At 43.1% G+C, this 14,080-nt stretch overlaps 1 protein-coding gene across 1 annotated transcript in view; it reads left to right on the top strand.

Moving 5' to 3' along the window:
- The window catches only part of NUP210 (nucleoporin 210), a 118,285-nt gene that overhangs the window by 83,024 nt on the left and 21,181 nt on the right, over positions 1 to 14,080 (top strand). Inside the window, exons 27-33 of the mRNA XM_088482471.1 lie at positions 2,005 to 2,136; positions 4,662 to 4,820; positions 5,245 to 5,336; positions 6,472 to 6,646; positions 8,591 to 8,766; positions 9,420 to 9,640; positions 13,927 to 14,063. Coding sequence (XP_088338597.1) covers positions 2,005 to 2,136; positions 4,662 to 4,820; positions 5,245 to 5,336; positions 6,472 to 6,646; positions 8,591 to 8,766; positions 9,420 to 9,640; positions 13,927 to 14,063 — 1,092 coding nt within the window. The remainder of the gene's footprint in view (positions 1 to 2,004; positions 2,137 to 4,661; positions 4,821 to 5,244; positions 5,337 to 6,471; positions 6,647 to 8,590; positions 8,767 to 9,419; positions 9,641 to 13,926; positions 14,064 to 14,080) is intronic.

Below are 14,080 nucleotides of genomic sequence, written 5' to 3'. Positions count from 1 at the left end.
GTTTGTTCCCATGTTTAGTCATTTTGTGAATGTACTGTTGTTTACCTATTAGAAAGCAAACACCACTATGACGATGTAATTGGAATGTTACTGTCACAGGACTACTAAACCGCACATCAGGTCTGGCCACCCCTTTCCACACTCCCCCACGCTGTCTGTGGTCTCTGAAGGACTATGGCATACAGGCATTATAGTGGGGGCAGGGGGCTCTCACTGTATGCAGCTTTAACACCAGATTTGGCATATTTTCTTGCAAGAGACATGAGCAGATGAAACTCCATATTCCTTGTGCGTAATCCGCATATTCTGGTGCGTGTTGTAAATCATCTCTGTTGTTTTATATGACTAGTTAAAACAAAACTGTGCATCCAAAGCTGTCTCTAAAATAAAATACTTTTTGTAAAAGTCCCATGCCGTTTCCTGTTCCTATATTCTAAACTTCAGCTCGTTTTTTTTTAGGAAATTATGATAACTGTGACAGAAGGAACCAAGGGGAGATTTATTATTCCTTCTAAAGAGGACAAGTCAGAATCTAGCTATCATTTATCTAGTAATCCTATTATATGATGGCTATACACTGATTGGTTACAGAGGGTAACACCTTCATTTTTCCATAGTGATAGGCTGTGCTGTGTAACAAGAGGGGAGATGGCTCTGCCTGGAATATTACATTCTAAAGGGAGGAGGAGGACGGTAGGAGGATGCACATGGACCAAGACCAGGAGGGCAGATGGAGAGAGTGAGGTGTTTAGAGGAGGGCTGCTAGGCTTTAGTGAAAAGGTGTGTTTTTAGGGTATGTTTAAAGCTGGTGAGAGTGGTAGAGTCAAACTTGTCAATCTGCAGTCCAGAAGAGGGGGTTGCTGCAGGATATGTCTTGGAGGCAGCTGTGAGAGGAAGTGACCAGAATACAGCTGAGGAGAGAATGTGGACAGAGATGAGGTTGGAGATGTAGATGGGGTGGATTAAAGACTTTATATCTGATTGAGGAATTTCAACTGGATTCTGAGGGGCGAATGTGAGCCAGTAAAGCAGGTTGTTGTGAGGGGAGGCAAAAACAGTATGGTGTGAGAGGAAAATGACATGAGCAGCAACGTTAAGGATAGATTGAAGTGGGGAAATACCTCATACGGCCAGAAAGGAGGAGACTACAGTAGTCTAGGTGGGAAATGATCTCATGGAAGAGTGTTTTTTTTAGCATCTGGGGTGTGGAAGGGCTGAATACAGGTTATGTTCTGATGAGGGACAGAAGTGTGGGTGATGATATTAACAAGTAGAGATGGTAGGGGGGTGGGGGTTGGAGGGACCCTTGAAGGATGTGAATGAATCAGTTTGGTCTTGGACATGTTACGTTTCGGGAAGTGCTGGGACATCCAGGAGGAGATTGCATAAAGGCAGTTAGAGCAAGCCTGGCCAACCTGTGGCTCTCCAGCTATTGTAAAACTGCAAGTTCCAGCATACCCTCCCACCTATCAGCTGGTAAAGCATGCTGGGGCTTGTAGTTTCACAACAGCTGGAGAGCCACAGGTTGGACAGGCCTGAGTTAGAGATTTGGGAGAGGGTGGAAGTAGAGTCATTAGGGGAGGAGAGGTAGTACTGTGTTAATAAAACTGTGTACTTATATACACGGCATAGGACTCTTGGGTTACGTCTAATATGACTGTTTCACCACACAATACTCTACACCAGAGGTTCCCAATCGCCACCACTACAGTCCACTTTTTAAGGATATCCATGATTGAGCATGGTTGACTTAATTAGTACCTCAGTCACTTTGATTTAACCATCTGGACTCAGGCATGGATATCTTTAAAACCTGGACTGTAATGGCAGCGTTTGTGAACCTTTGTTCTACACTAATGTTTTTACTATCAGTACCAAAGCGAAGGGCAAACTGTTTTTATAGACCTTTAATTTACAAAATTGTATACTTTTGTCACATTAGTAAATACATTATGTGTAAATATACAGTATTTTATTATGTTTGTTGAATGTCTTTCACAACAGATGCCGGTTTACGTAATGGGAATATCCAGTAACCAAACACCATTCTCCTTTGGTAACACTGTTCCAGGCCTCATTTTCCAGTGGTCTGTGGTTAAACGAGATTTTATTGAGGTGAAGAGCCGGCATGATGAGGTGAGATGTACAAAGTGAATATGTAGATCTTCAATAGACAACAAAGGTTTTTTAGCAGCAACAGTGTTTCCTATGGGCACATTAAGCTTGCTTGGATCTACAATGCTCTAGGCCAGTGATTCTCAAACTCAGGACCCCACAAAGTTCACATTTTCCAGGTCACCCAGCAGGTGCACAGGTGTACTCATTACTCACTGACACATTTTAAAAGAGCCACAGGTGGAGGTAATTATCTCACTTGTGATTCTGTGAGGAGACCTGGACAACATGCACTGTTTGGGGTCCTGAGGACCGAGTCTGAGAACCTGTGCTCTAGGCAAAGTCCTTCTAATCTTCGCTGAAGAGCTGGAAGTGTGGGTTGGAGAAAGTTCTGCTCAGTTTTTTTTTCCTTATGTGAGGCCAGTGTTTAATTTGGAAATGCATAAATTATTTGGAAGCCACCCACCCGCTGCAAATATCTAGTTGATTTTTTTGTTAGATACAGGCAATAATAGGTGTATTTGTTAGTTTGATGATATGCCAATTAGTAGCAGTTGTCTGGTGACTAGACAATAACACATACACTACAGAAAGAGTTAGGATATCCATAGATGGTGGGGGTTCTAGAGTCCAGATCTCCCCGTCCAGGCATCAATAAACACAATGGTCCCCTCATATCATTCGGTTAGACTACCTTTCAAAATGGTGTGCTTTGCTGGGCTACCATATTGCTCCCAGATATTTTTATGCATTTCATTGAAACTATTACAAAAGAAACAGAAAATAGAGAACGCATATTTTTGACCTGATTCTGAGTTAGATGCAAGGCCACATGTGGACAAACTGTGCATGTGCTCCACCATACGTATGTACTTTGCCGGAGATTCCTTGTGCGGCTAGTTCTCTGTTTGTCAGACATCCGCTTTTGTAGGAGTGTTATGGGTATGTGTAGCCAGACTTCCGTGCTATTCTGAAGCATATGATGAAGGGACACCTAGTCCTGCACTCAGCATGGGGATGGTGTAAGTGCAGACTATAATGAGGATGATGGCTGGGGATACACAATTAGTAGTGGGCGCTGCGACTCATGAAGCTGCACATATACTGACATTAGCATAAGACTGCTGCAGCTACTTTGCATATGCCTCAGAATCCGGCCGTTTATTGTGAAACACCTAATTTTGTTTTGGAAATGTGGATTAATGCCGGAGCAAGTACCACAAAGTGTCTCTTTGCAGTGAGTGGGAAAATAAAATGTGCACATTTGCTTTAAGTCAACTACTTGAAATTTTATTTTAGAAATGGCAAGAAGTGTGAGGTCAAGAGAAACACATTTAGAATTTGTTTGTGTGGGTATTATAAGCCTAAATTACTGATATTGATGTTGGCATGTGATCAGCGCAAAACTGCAAAATAGGCTCAGCACTGGGGTGAGAAAAGCTTTCGCACTAAAGCAGTTAATGTATGATAATTAAAAGAAAGAGAGGACCTTGCGCTTCAAGATAAGCGTGTATTACACAGGGGAGCTGCTTCGAAGAAATGGGGATGTCCTATCTCCCAAAAGGTAAATAACAAAGGAAAATTCGGAGCGCTACACCATGTGCAGTCAGTGTGTGCTTGAAACAGAAAATCACTCTAATGGGTTAAATCCAATGGTGCATGTCAATTAATGCAACAGTACAATGGAGTATTTATGAACATATCAATGTTTACTGTATCAAAAATTAGGAAAAATATTCCAGCACTAGTGTCATGAAACCACAGAAAGACCTCACTGATGCAGTGACGATAGTGAGTATGTGGTATTGTGGCACAAACAAAATAACAATAAATCACAAATCATGAATGACATAACATAGGTCAGATGCACTGATGATGATCAGCTGTATGGGTAGTGACCACGGTGGGTCACAGGTGTAGAGGGATTGGGGATGAGGCAAAAAGGGAACCAAGCAGTAATAGTTGAATGTTAGTTCCAAAGTCTCAAAAATCGTAGCAGATGATTTACAGGTAGATGCCCCGGGGGTGTCTTCCCGGAGAGGGAGTACGGCTACACACTCTGGTGCCTGGGGGCTAGGTCCTGGACGTGACTGTCGGCTTGCCGTGTATGTGGGCGCAGGCATGCAGGCCGGGTGAGCCAGCCGCCCACCTGCGTCACGGGACACGGAGGGAGCCTACACGTCTGACTGGAGGGGACACAGCAGCAAAAGCTCCGGTAAGCCTAAGCAGTCACCGCTGCGCCCCTCCAATAGACAGAACACTTACCTCCCTCAGTGGTTGCCAGGCGGCCGCTCCTTCTCCTTGCCGGCTCTTACCTTCCTTCGGGTGTCGTCTGGGATGTACGCGGTCCGGGTAAAATCTTGTGGCTGCCTCGTCATATGCTGGAAAAGCAGGTCTCACTGGTGTGGGCAAACCGCTGGAGACACGTGCCTGACTTGGTGTGTCTAATGTCCACCAACGCGTTTCGGCTTCCACCTTTGTCAAGGAGTTAATGTATGATAACTTATACTATAACATGTTTGCTTTGCTCTGACTTCTCCTAACAGGCATCGGTGGAGCTTCCTGAGAAATACAACTTTGCTATGAACGTTTATGCCAAAATGAAAGGAAAAACTGGGCTGAAAGTGACCGTCCGGGTGACTGACCCTATGGCCAATCAGTTCTTTGGGAAGGCACGTGAACTATCAGATGAGACACAGATTCAGGTAACTCATGAAAAAAAAAGAAAAAAAATCATTGTTTTACCATAGAACACATTCCCCATGTGCAATAGTGAATGTGTACCCAACTATCACTTGACTAAGGGGTATATTTACTAAAGTGCTGGTTTATAGAAGTGGATATGTTGCCCATACCAACCAATCGGGTTCTACTTATCATTTATCTGGCTCCTTCTAGAAAATAATAGCTAGAATCTGGTTGCTATGGGCAACACCTCCACTTCTATTAACCCGCGCTTTAATAAATATACCCCTAAATGTCTATAACTTTGTGCACATTTTAATTGTTAATTAAATTTTTATTTTTTTTCATTTTGGTTAGGATTTCCCTGTATAATAATTTTCATATTTATTCTTTTTTTTACATATGATGAATGTATATCTTCTAAACTGTGAATTTATGTGTCAGGTATTTGAACGGTTACATTTAATAAACCCGAACGTGGAAGCTGAACAAATATTAATGTCTCCAAACTCCATCCTGAAGCTTCAAACAAACCGGTAACACACCCACTTTGTTTACAGTGTTAATCTTTACATAATGGTTTTTAACAAAATAAATTCACAGTCCCTTGAGCTTGAATCATTTGAAAATGCCAGTCCTCCCACTTACTTTCCACATCTGGCATAAGTGCAGTGGTCATGTTTCAGGGAGGTTTGGGGAGACAGTCATGGCTCTGACTCTTCAGCTTTCTTGAGTAATGGCGAGGAATAGGTCTATATATAAGTGGTGCTTAATTTGTGGCAGGGGTCTCAAGGTCTAACATGTACTACCACTAATGGAAATCTGCAATTGCCTGAGGTCTGCATTATGTTTAAAGACCATGTATTGTAGATGAAGGTGTTTTGTGCTGCAAGAATTTTTTATTTTTTTTTAATATAGATTGTATCTTCTTTTCTCTCATGCCCCCGACACTCCTCCTCTTAATCACGCAACTTCCTCATCACAAATGCGCTACAGAGAATGAGACAACTTGACCTGGAAAGAGGAGCCTCTGTACAAGAATGATCCACATGATATGCCTGATTGCTCCCTGGTCTCCATACATTAGCTTTGTCCGTGTGTTTGAGACCCCTTTATAGGTTTTTTGATGCTGATGCCGCTAACCCCATGACCATGTAATCCCTGACATGAGACACAGGCAGTTAGGCTAGTTGGGGGTTGGTACAGATGTGTCTTCATACACCTAGCGTTTATGTGGCATACCGCGCGATACACCTAGCGCAACTGAGATGCTGCAAGAGGAGTAGCGTACCGTATCTTCCTCTTATGGTTTGCGCCTTATTCGCAGACGCAGAGAAATACCACTCTGTGTAATTGCACAGGAAATAGTTTTAAACATACAAAGTTGCACACAGATGTACAAATGTTGCACATTTTCAACAAAAGTTGATCGGTGCAAGCTAGCAGTGTAGTTTTAACGCTCCCAGTAGTTTTATTTATGTGAATAAGATCCACATTTTGAGTGAAAAAATGCTCGGCAGGGGGCTATTTGCTGGGACTTGAGCAATTAATCTTTATTGGAGTGCAGCCATTTGTGTTCCTATTTACCCCACATAATATCTATGTCGGATTTCCTAGTCCAACACGGTGGGCTTAGTACATTAATTATTGCACATTTATGTTTGTTTACAGGGATCGAACAGCCACTGTTAGTTACCGGACACTGAATAGTCCCAACAAGTTGCCTGTTGTTCAGGTGGATGATAATGGACTGCTGACGTCTGGTTCTCTCACTGGAGTTTCCACCGTGGAAATTAACTCTCAGGAACCTTTTGGGATCAACCAAACCATTATTGTGTCTGTTAAGGTAAATTCAGACAACCTGGGAGAGATAGAGGGATGTTTTATTGTACAATAGCTACAATGAAAAATATTGTTTGAACAATTATTATAGTCTAAATCTGATCTCTGATCTGTAATCCCGATTTTACTGAGGGAAAATTATTGCTGACTCTCTTTTAGTAGCCATCAGTTAAATCACCTGAGGTGCAGATATCCAGTGTTAGGAGCTTAATCATACAAGTGCGCAGTTGTGCTGGTATAGAACGGTGGAAAAGTGACATAAGTTATAGCTAAAATTGTATCCGTTTCCTGGCTTGCTCTAAAAGCTGATGCTGAGCCCATTATTTATGGCTGGGCTGTACCTTTGATTGATATACCAAGGAACAATAGAGCTGGAGTACAGTCGGCTCTGGGAGTTGATTAAAAGTTCATAGCAGTGGCAGTCTGGATTAAGGATGTATCAGATACAATGTCAGCTGTCCCTTGGATGTATGATGTTGCATGCAGGATCTCTTAGAAAGAACAGATGGTTCTGGTGGATGTTGTTTGTTGCTTTACATGAACAAAAATATCCTGAAAGGGACTATTTTAAAGTTTAAATACAAGAGAAGAAATACAATGATATTATTTACATTATTCTCAGCGGTGCTAATTCAGAGATGCACGAGACCTAGCGCCAATTACTCGCCTTGAGTGCACGGAACTAAATGCTGAGTTGTACGCATTTGTGATTGCACCGACCCTATCTATTCACTTCTAGCCACAGTTATTATCAATGCATATGCAAGAAATCTGTCTGATTGCATCGCCCACACTTCCATCTACACACCCTTCATGCAATCGCCCGGTTACCACCCATTTATGTCCATTGAGTTGTAAATATAAATACGCCTGAAATGTTTCAGACTCTGAATCACCTTTTTGTGTTTGCTTGGCTATGGATCATGCACAGTGCTAAAAACTGCAACGTCCATCCGTAAAAGAGGTTTGGATGCAACTCTGCATCAGCACCTGTGTTCAAAGTTCTATGTTGGTGTCTGTTACCGAGACTATGGGGTCTATTTACTAAGCCTTGGATGGAGATCAAGTGGACAGAGACAAAGTACCAGCCACCTTGCTCCAAACTCATTTTTCAAACACAGCCTGTGACATGACAGGAGCTGATTGGCTGGTCCTTATGACTGTTGCTGTTTGGACAATAAAGCAACAATGTGCATGGTGTTAAATTCACTTCTATAATGCATCTGTTAGGTCTACAGCTAAGTGGGCTAGTTGTAACTTTATAACAGGGAATTCACTCGCTAACATTGGCGCACTAAACCAGACAATTAAATATTTACCTTCAGCCTACAAATTTTGGTTGAAGACATGTCCTGTTTGCCAATAGTGACCAAGCATGTATCCAACACTGCGGTTTTGTAGTGTTGAGATAACCAGAGGTGCAAATCCATGCGTCCCTCTTGCAACAAGCTAATAAGGTCTGACAATATAAGTATAAAAGCAGCTCATATATGGATCAGTCACGCTTGATGTGTAGAACTTGGGGAGTGCTTGAACAGTATAGGCATAAGTGATACACCAGGTGGGTAGAAGGAGCCCAAGAGCAGTTCAACTATAAGGAGATTTCTCAAACCTTCTAAAAAGGACAAGTGGAGTTGTTGCCCATAGCAACCAATGAAATGGCAGCTATCAATTTATAGAATGTACTAGATAAATCATAGCTCTAATTTGAATGGTTGCTATGAGCAATACTTCCACTTGTCCTCATTAGAAAGTTTTAATAAATCCCCCCCTAAATGAGGCGGTAGAAGCCTTGTAAGCACTGGTTGTTCTAAACTTGTCATCATGTGAATACCTTCTCTTATAAGAAGCCTTTTTTTCTTATAATTTGTACATTTAAACAAAGCTGAAGTCAAAGTATTTCTTTGCTGTAGTGATCTTTTTTTGAGAAGTCTCTTGTTTTAAACAGGTATCGCCAGTTTCCTATATGAGCATAGTAACCAGTCCTGTGTTTCATACGGGAAGTAGTCATTCACTGGCCGCGATTCCGCTGGGAGTAACGTTGCGTTTCTCAGCTCGTTTCCATGACAACACTGGCGAGGTTTTCCATGCACAGAATTCTGTTCTCAACTTTGCAATTAACAGGTCTGTGTATTTTCAGTTCAATCTGGTTGGTGTGTGGCCTGATGTAGAGTAATCTCCCATTAACTTTATTGTGATCTGTCTCATTTGACTTGCACTATATGTGTTCAACAGTTTAATGTCATTAGTGTTTTGTTTTCACATGTTTAGCCCTAAAAGAAATACATCAGATTTGTATTTACCCTAGCACCTATATCATACATAAATACATTACATTGCAATAGTTAAAACCTATGGAGAACAGGAAAGACTTTTTAATGGATCGTTCGACCAAAACTAAAAATTCAGTTTTGGATGGAGTTGCATAAACTAGCATTAGTTAATCCGGTTTATTACTTACCTGGGGTCTGGCATTCCACCTGGTCCTGCAACAGTCCAGTAATGATCTCCTTGCTACTGCTGGCAGCAATGTTTGTTCGGAAAATACCTATTTATATGCTGCAAGAAGAGCATTGCTGGACTATATCGGCTGAACATCAGTAAGCAGTATTTCGGATTAATGTGTAATATAGGGAATTCCATCCAAAACTGAATTTAGCCTTTTTAAAGCAAAATAATATTGTCTAGCCACATGGTGGCAGTGTTGCAGTATATACAGTACTTATTAAATGTGTTATGTTGTGTGTATCAATATTATATTTTCTGCTTTGTTTCAGGGATGATTTTGTACAGATTGGAAAGGGAGCCACAAATGATAGTTTCATTGTGCGTACAGTCAATATCGGATTCACAATATTTAAAGTGTGGGACATTGAGAACCCTGGAATCTCCGATTATATCCCCCTACCTGTAGAACACAGCATTTACCCAAGTGTACAGGAAGAGGCTGTAGTTGGTGATGTTATTTGCTTTGCATGTACAATAAATACTCAGGATGGTAAGAGATTATTTTGTTTGTTTTTTTTCTATCTATACAAATAGGCCAATTTCCTTTTTGTTTTTTGTGTGTAAATATATTTGTACGTAAAAGTATTTTTTTTTTTACAAATCAAACTGCCTGCCAACTTGTTGCACTCTATAGAGTGTATGTAACATTACCTGCCATCTGAATGCATCACTGCTGATATCGCCATAGTCTCTCACGTCCATGTTCACAAAGCTGTGTCCTGTTCTAAGACCACAAAATAGTTTTTCCTTGGTGTTCTAAAAACTAGTGTTGGATTTGGGAATGTAGCATCCAGCAGGGGAAGGCAATGGCGGGGCCCACAAAAGACATGGCATGATATTATGTAGACCCACTGCTCCACAAAACATATGCAAATCAAGATAAACACATTTTACAAATAGTTCTGACAAGTTCTTAATGCCATATTTCTACTTCAGGGTCCATAGGGGGTCCACAGGGTTGACCTTGGGGTATAGGTTGGGAACCAAATCCGGGCACCACGCAGTTAAAGCTTTTAGCTCCCAGGATGCACTTGGGTCCACTCTCCCTATAACCCCACCCCCAGCCAGAGGCACCTCAGTTTAAGTTGTGCCCGGCCGGAGTCGGGTCACCGTTTAGTGCAGTGGGGAGCTGATTAACAGCCCCTAAGCTTTATTTTTTCTAAGTACAGAGTTTTTTTTATTTTTACTTTGGACTTTCAGAGCGGCAGCGTCGGACTGTCCATAGGACGTCTAAGCTGCCGCTCCGTCACCCCGCCGGCGCTGAGACGCCAGTACAGATCTGGGGATCTCAGCGGGACCCCAGAGTCTGTACTAGCCGGACTCTGCGGGCGCCCAGGACTGCTGCCGGATCTACGGGGAGCAGGTAAGGTCGCGGATCACCGCGCATTTAATATGCAGTCCTGTGCCTCCGGTCTCCGGGGACAGACCGGAGGCGCCGGCAGTGGCGGCGGGCCCCCCATACCCCGTGTGTCCACTAGACCACCAGGGACTTACTGATCGGCGCTGGGAGCCGGCGTCCCGGGAGGTTAATAGCCGGCCAGGGGAGGAAGCTTTCCCTGTTACAGCGGCTCCTCCCCTCAGCTCAGCGCGCCTTTCAGTATGTATAGTCTGGCGTCGCTGAGCTGCTTCCTCCGCGGGCCACGCTTCTTCTGAGGTCTCCAGCGGCCATTTTCTTGTGGTGCAGCAGCAGAGGTCCGGAGATGGCAGTGAGTCCAGTCCCCCTGCGTACCTCACCATCAGGTCAGTGTACACAGCGCTGTAGCCTTCCCAGACACTGAATCTGGGTAAGTTGAATGCAGTGTAATAGTGCAGTATATTATATGACATGTTTATGTATATATGTATATATCTGCATGGTATGTGACTTATGCTAGTGCTGACTGTCTGTATTTAATTCTCTCACCTGTCAGTGTATATCTATCCCTTTTCCTTATCTGCCCTAATACAGCTGTACTTAGGGTGGTTCTGAGACCTCACATTTATATACTCGTTGATATTTGTGAGGTTTGTCACATACTGTTGCGTGCTGCACGTTGCCACATTTTCGTTGGAACTGTGTTGCATACGCTGAAAATGGGTCCCTGCGGCTAATTTTAGCATCAGTCAGGACCAGTATAGCACTGCTTGATATTTCCGCCAAGATTGGTCAGATATGTTTGACCAGGAGATAGAGCGTTATACTGCACCCATTTTTGCTATCCTGCAAGTCATGTGCTGCAGGTGTTAGTGCGGAGTATTTGTTTCATAAAGGGTTCTGTGTGTGGCGTCATCTGGTGCCGGCCCCTTTCACGACCCCCTTGGGAGGTTTGTTTTCTCGGGATCCTCTCAATTGCGGATCGCCGGGTGGGCCCCATTGTTGTACCTCACCTGGGGGTTACTTCACCATAATGCCCTTTTCATCTCAGGTTGAACTGCTTTGGGACATCCCCAAGGTCAACCCTGTGGACCCCCTATGGACCCTGAAGTAGAAAACAAGAGATATTGTAAGAACTTACCTTTGTTATCTCTGTTTCTACGAAGTCCATAGGGTCCACAGGGCGCCCGCCCTGACGCACCTGGCTTCAAATGGGCTGTGTGACTGGTCACCGGTTTTCCGTCTCCCATTTCTGTGAGTATGGTTCTAGAGTGTTCCAGTTTTCTCTCTTTTTTTTCTCCTCCTCCGGCCTTTGGCTACTTACAAACTGAGGTGCCTCTGGCTGGGGGTGGGGTTATAGGGAGAGTGGACCCAAGTGCATCCTGGGAGCTAAAAGCTTTAACTGCGTGGTGCCCGGATTTGGTTCCCAACCTATACCCCAAGGTCAACCCTGTGGACCCTATGGACTTCGTAGAAACAGAGATAACAAAGGTAAGGCCCTCATTCAGAGCCGTACGCTCTGAGCAGAGCGCACGCTCTGAATGAGGGCCGGGCTCCATTTTCATGGAGCGTCCTCCTGGACGCTCGTATAGCTGTGGGTCACCACCCACAGGCTATACGAGCGTGCATTGTGATGGCCGCGATGGTCGAGACCATCGCGACCATCGAAATTGCGAGTCGGAGCCTGCGGTTGAGGTTTTCAACCGCAAGCTCCGGAGTGATTTTGGCTCTATCAGAGCCAAAATCACTCCCACTGACATCACTAGTGATGTCAGTGGGCCGGCTTCTGACGGGAGGCGTCCCCGTGGGAACGCCCCCGTCAGGGAGGCACGCCCACCAAAGGGGGCGTGCTGTCAATCAACATTGACAGCACGCCCCCTTTGATCGGACACAACGAGCGAAGGACTTTCCTTCGCTCGTCGCGTCTGGCGCATGCGCACGACGGAGCTCCCTCCGTCGTGCGCATGCTCAGTCCATAACATCGACCCACTTGCGAGCGGACAGCCGCTCGCGAGTGGGTCTGAATCAGGCCCTAAGTTCTTACCATATCTCTTGTTATTTGTAATCGTATGGTATATTGCTATCTGCAAAGCCTGTTAATTAAACAGACACTTGGGCATGATATTTTGCAGCAGATGAAGCAAAGTTCAGTATGAATCCAACAAGCTTTTCTTCTATGTTTAGTGTATTGTTCAACTTTCTGGAAACATTGTAGAAAAAAACCATGTAAAATTCCAAGGTAAGGCTCATAAAACAGTGCATTAGGGCAATTAACATAACATATAATTCACAATGAAATAAGCGCACCAATACAATGGTGCTGCAGGAAATGCTTGGGTGGCCACTTACACCCTGTTAACGTCAATATACACAGTACTTGCAGTTCCCGCGCTCCTCTGGGATCGGTATCAAGTTTTAAAAGTTAATAAATGAGAGAGATTTTCCCAGGATGGATTCCTATGATATTCCTTTTCACCGTCTTTCTTATATTCAAACGATTCAAATAGTAGATATGCCCAAGTTCCTCAAAAAAAATTAAAAAGTAGTATATAGTGAAGTACAGTTTATTAATACATATGTACTTCACTATATACGTTAAAGGTTTTTTTCTTTTTTTTAGGATGACTTTAATGCTGTATTTAGGGTCTGATTCAGATTTGGAAAGATAGAGCAAGTAACTTTGTTCCTGGACAAATCATGTGCCAATGCAAGAGGTGCAAATAAATATATATTTTGTTTGCATGTAGAGTAAATAATGGTTTCTTTTACAACAAATGCTGGACAGCTTTATTTTTACACTGCAATTTAGATTTCAGTTTGGATGCACCCCTCCTAAACACATTTTAAATCTACCCTACCTGCAGTACAACATGGTTTTACCAAGATGCACAGTTATATGCTGACTTACTCTATTCCCAAACCTGAATCAGGCCAATAGTGCAGCAAGTCTGGATTGATAGCAATTGACTATAGATGGTCAGCGCTCACAGGATATGGGGAATGAAATTCCAGTAGCTGCTACCTGAGGAAGTGTCCAAACTTCCGTAACGTACATTAAATAAAATTACGATGGAGGGGAGCGCTCTGTGGCATTTGGGGTGTAATTACAACCGGTATATATCAGGTATATAGCATCAAATTAATATATTTAGTGTGCGTACCATTATCTGTGTACCCCAATTCATTAATTAACATGTGTGGGCAAATACCTTTGTCCATATATATAAAAATTTATATTATTTTTTTGGTGCGGCACTCGTCCCAAAGAGCCAACTCCACTCTCAGTTTAAATGAACATTAAGTGATGTGTGCAGCTGAAGGTAGTGGAAATGTCCAATGGTGTATCATTCATATCTAAGTTGGCAATATACCTGTGACTACTAAAAGCAGAAGTAAATGACAGGCCTTCTTTGTTTTAACAGGATTGGCTGGAACATGGAGTTCTTCCTCTAGCTCCACCCTTCAGATTGATCCTAGGACAGGTGCTGCTTTAGCAAAAGATTCTGGACCTGTGACTGTGTATTATGAAATTCCTGGCATCTTGAGGACATACAGAGAGGTAATGAGACCACATTC

The sequence above is a fragment of the Taudactylus pleione genome, unplaced genomic scaffold, assembly GCF_031769625.1.
Source record: "Taudactylus pleione unplaced genomic scaffold, aTauple2 ptg000289l, whole genome shotgun sequence".
Classification (NCBI taxonomy): Eukaryota; Metazoa; Chordata; class Amphibia; order Anura; family Myobatrachidae; genus Taudactylus; species Taudactylus pleione.
This window is presented reverse-complemented; position numbering and strand designations above follow the sequence as displayed.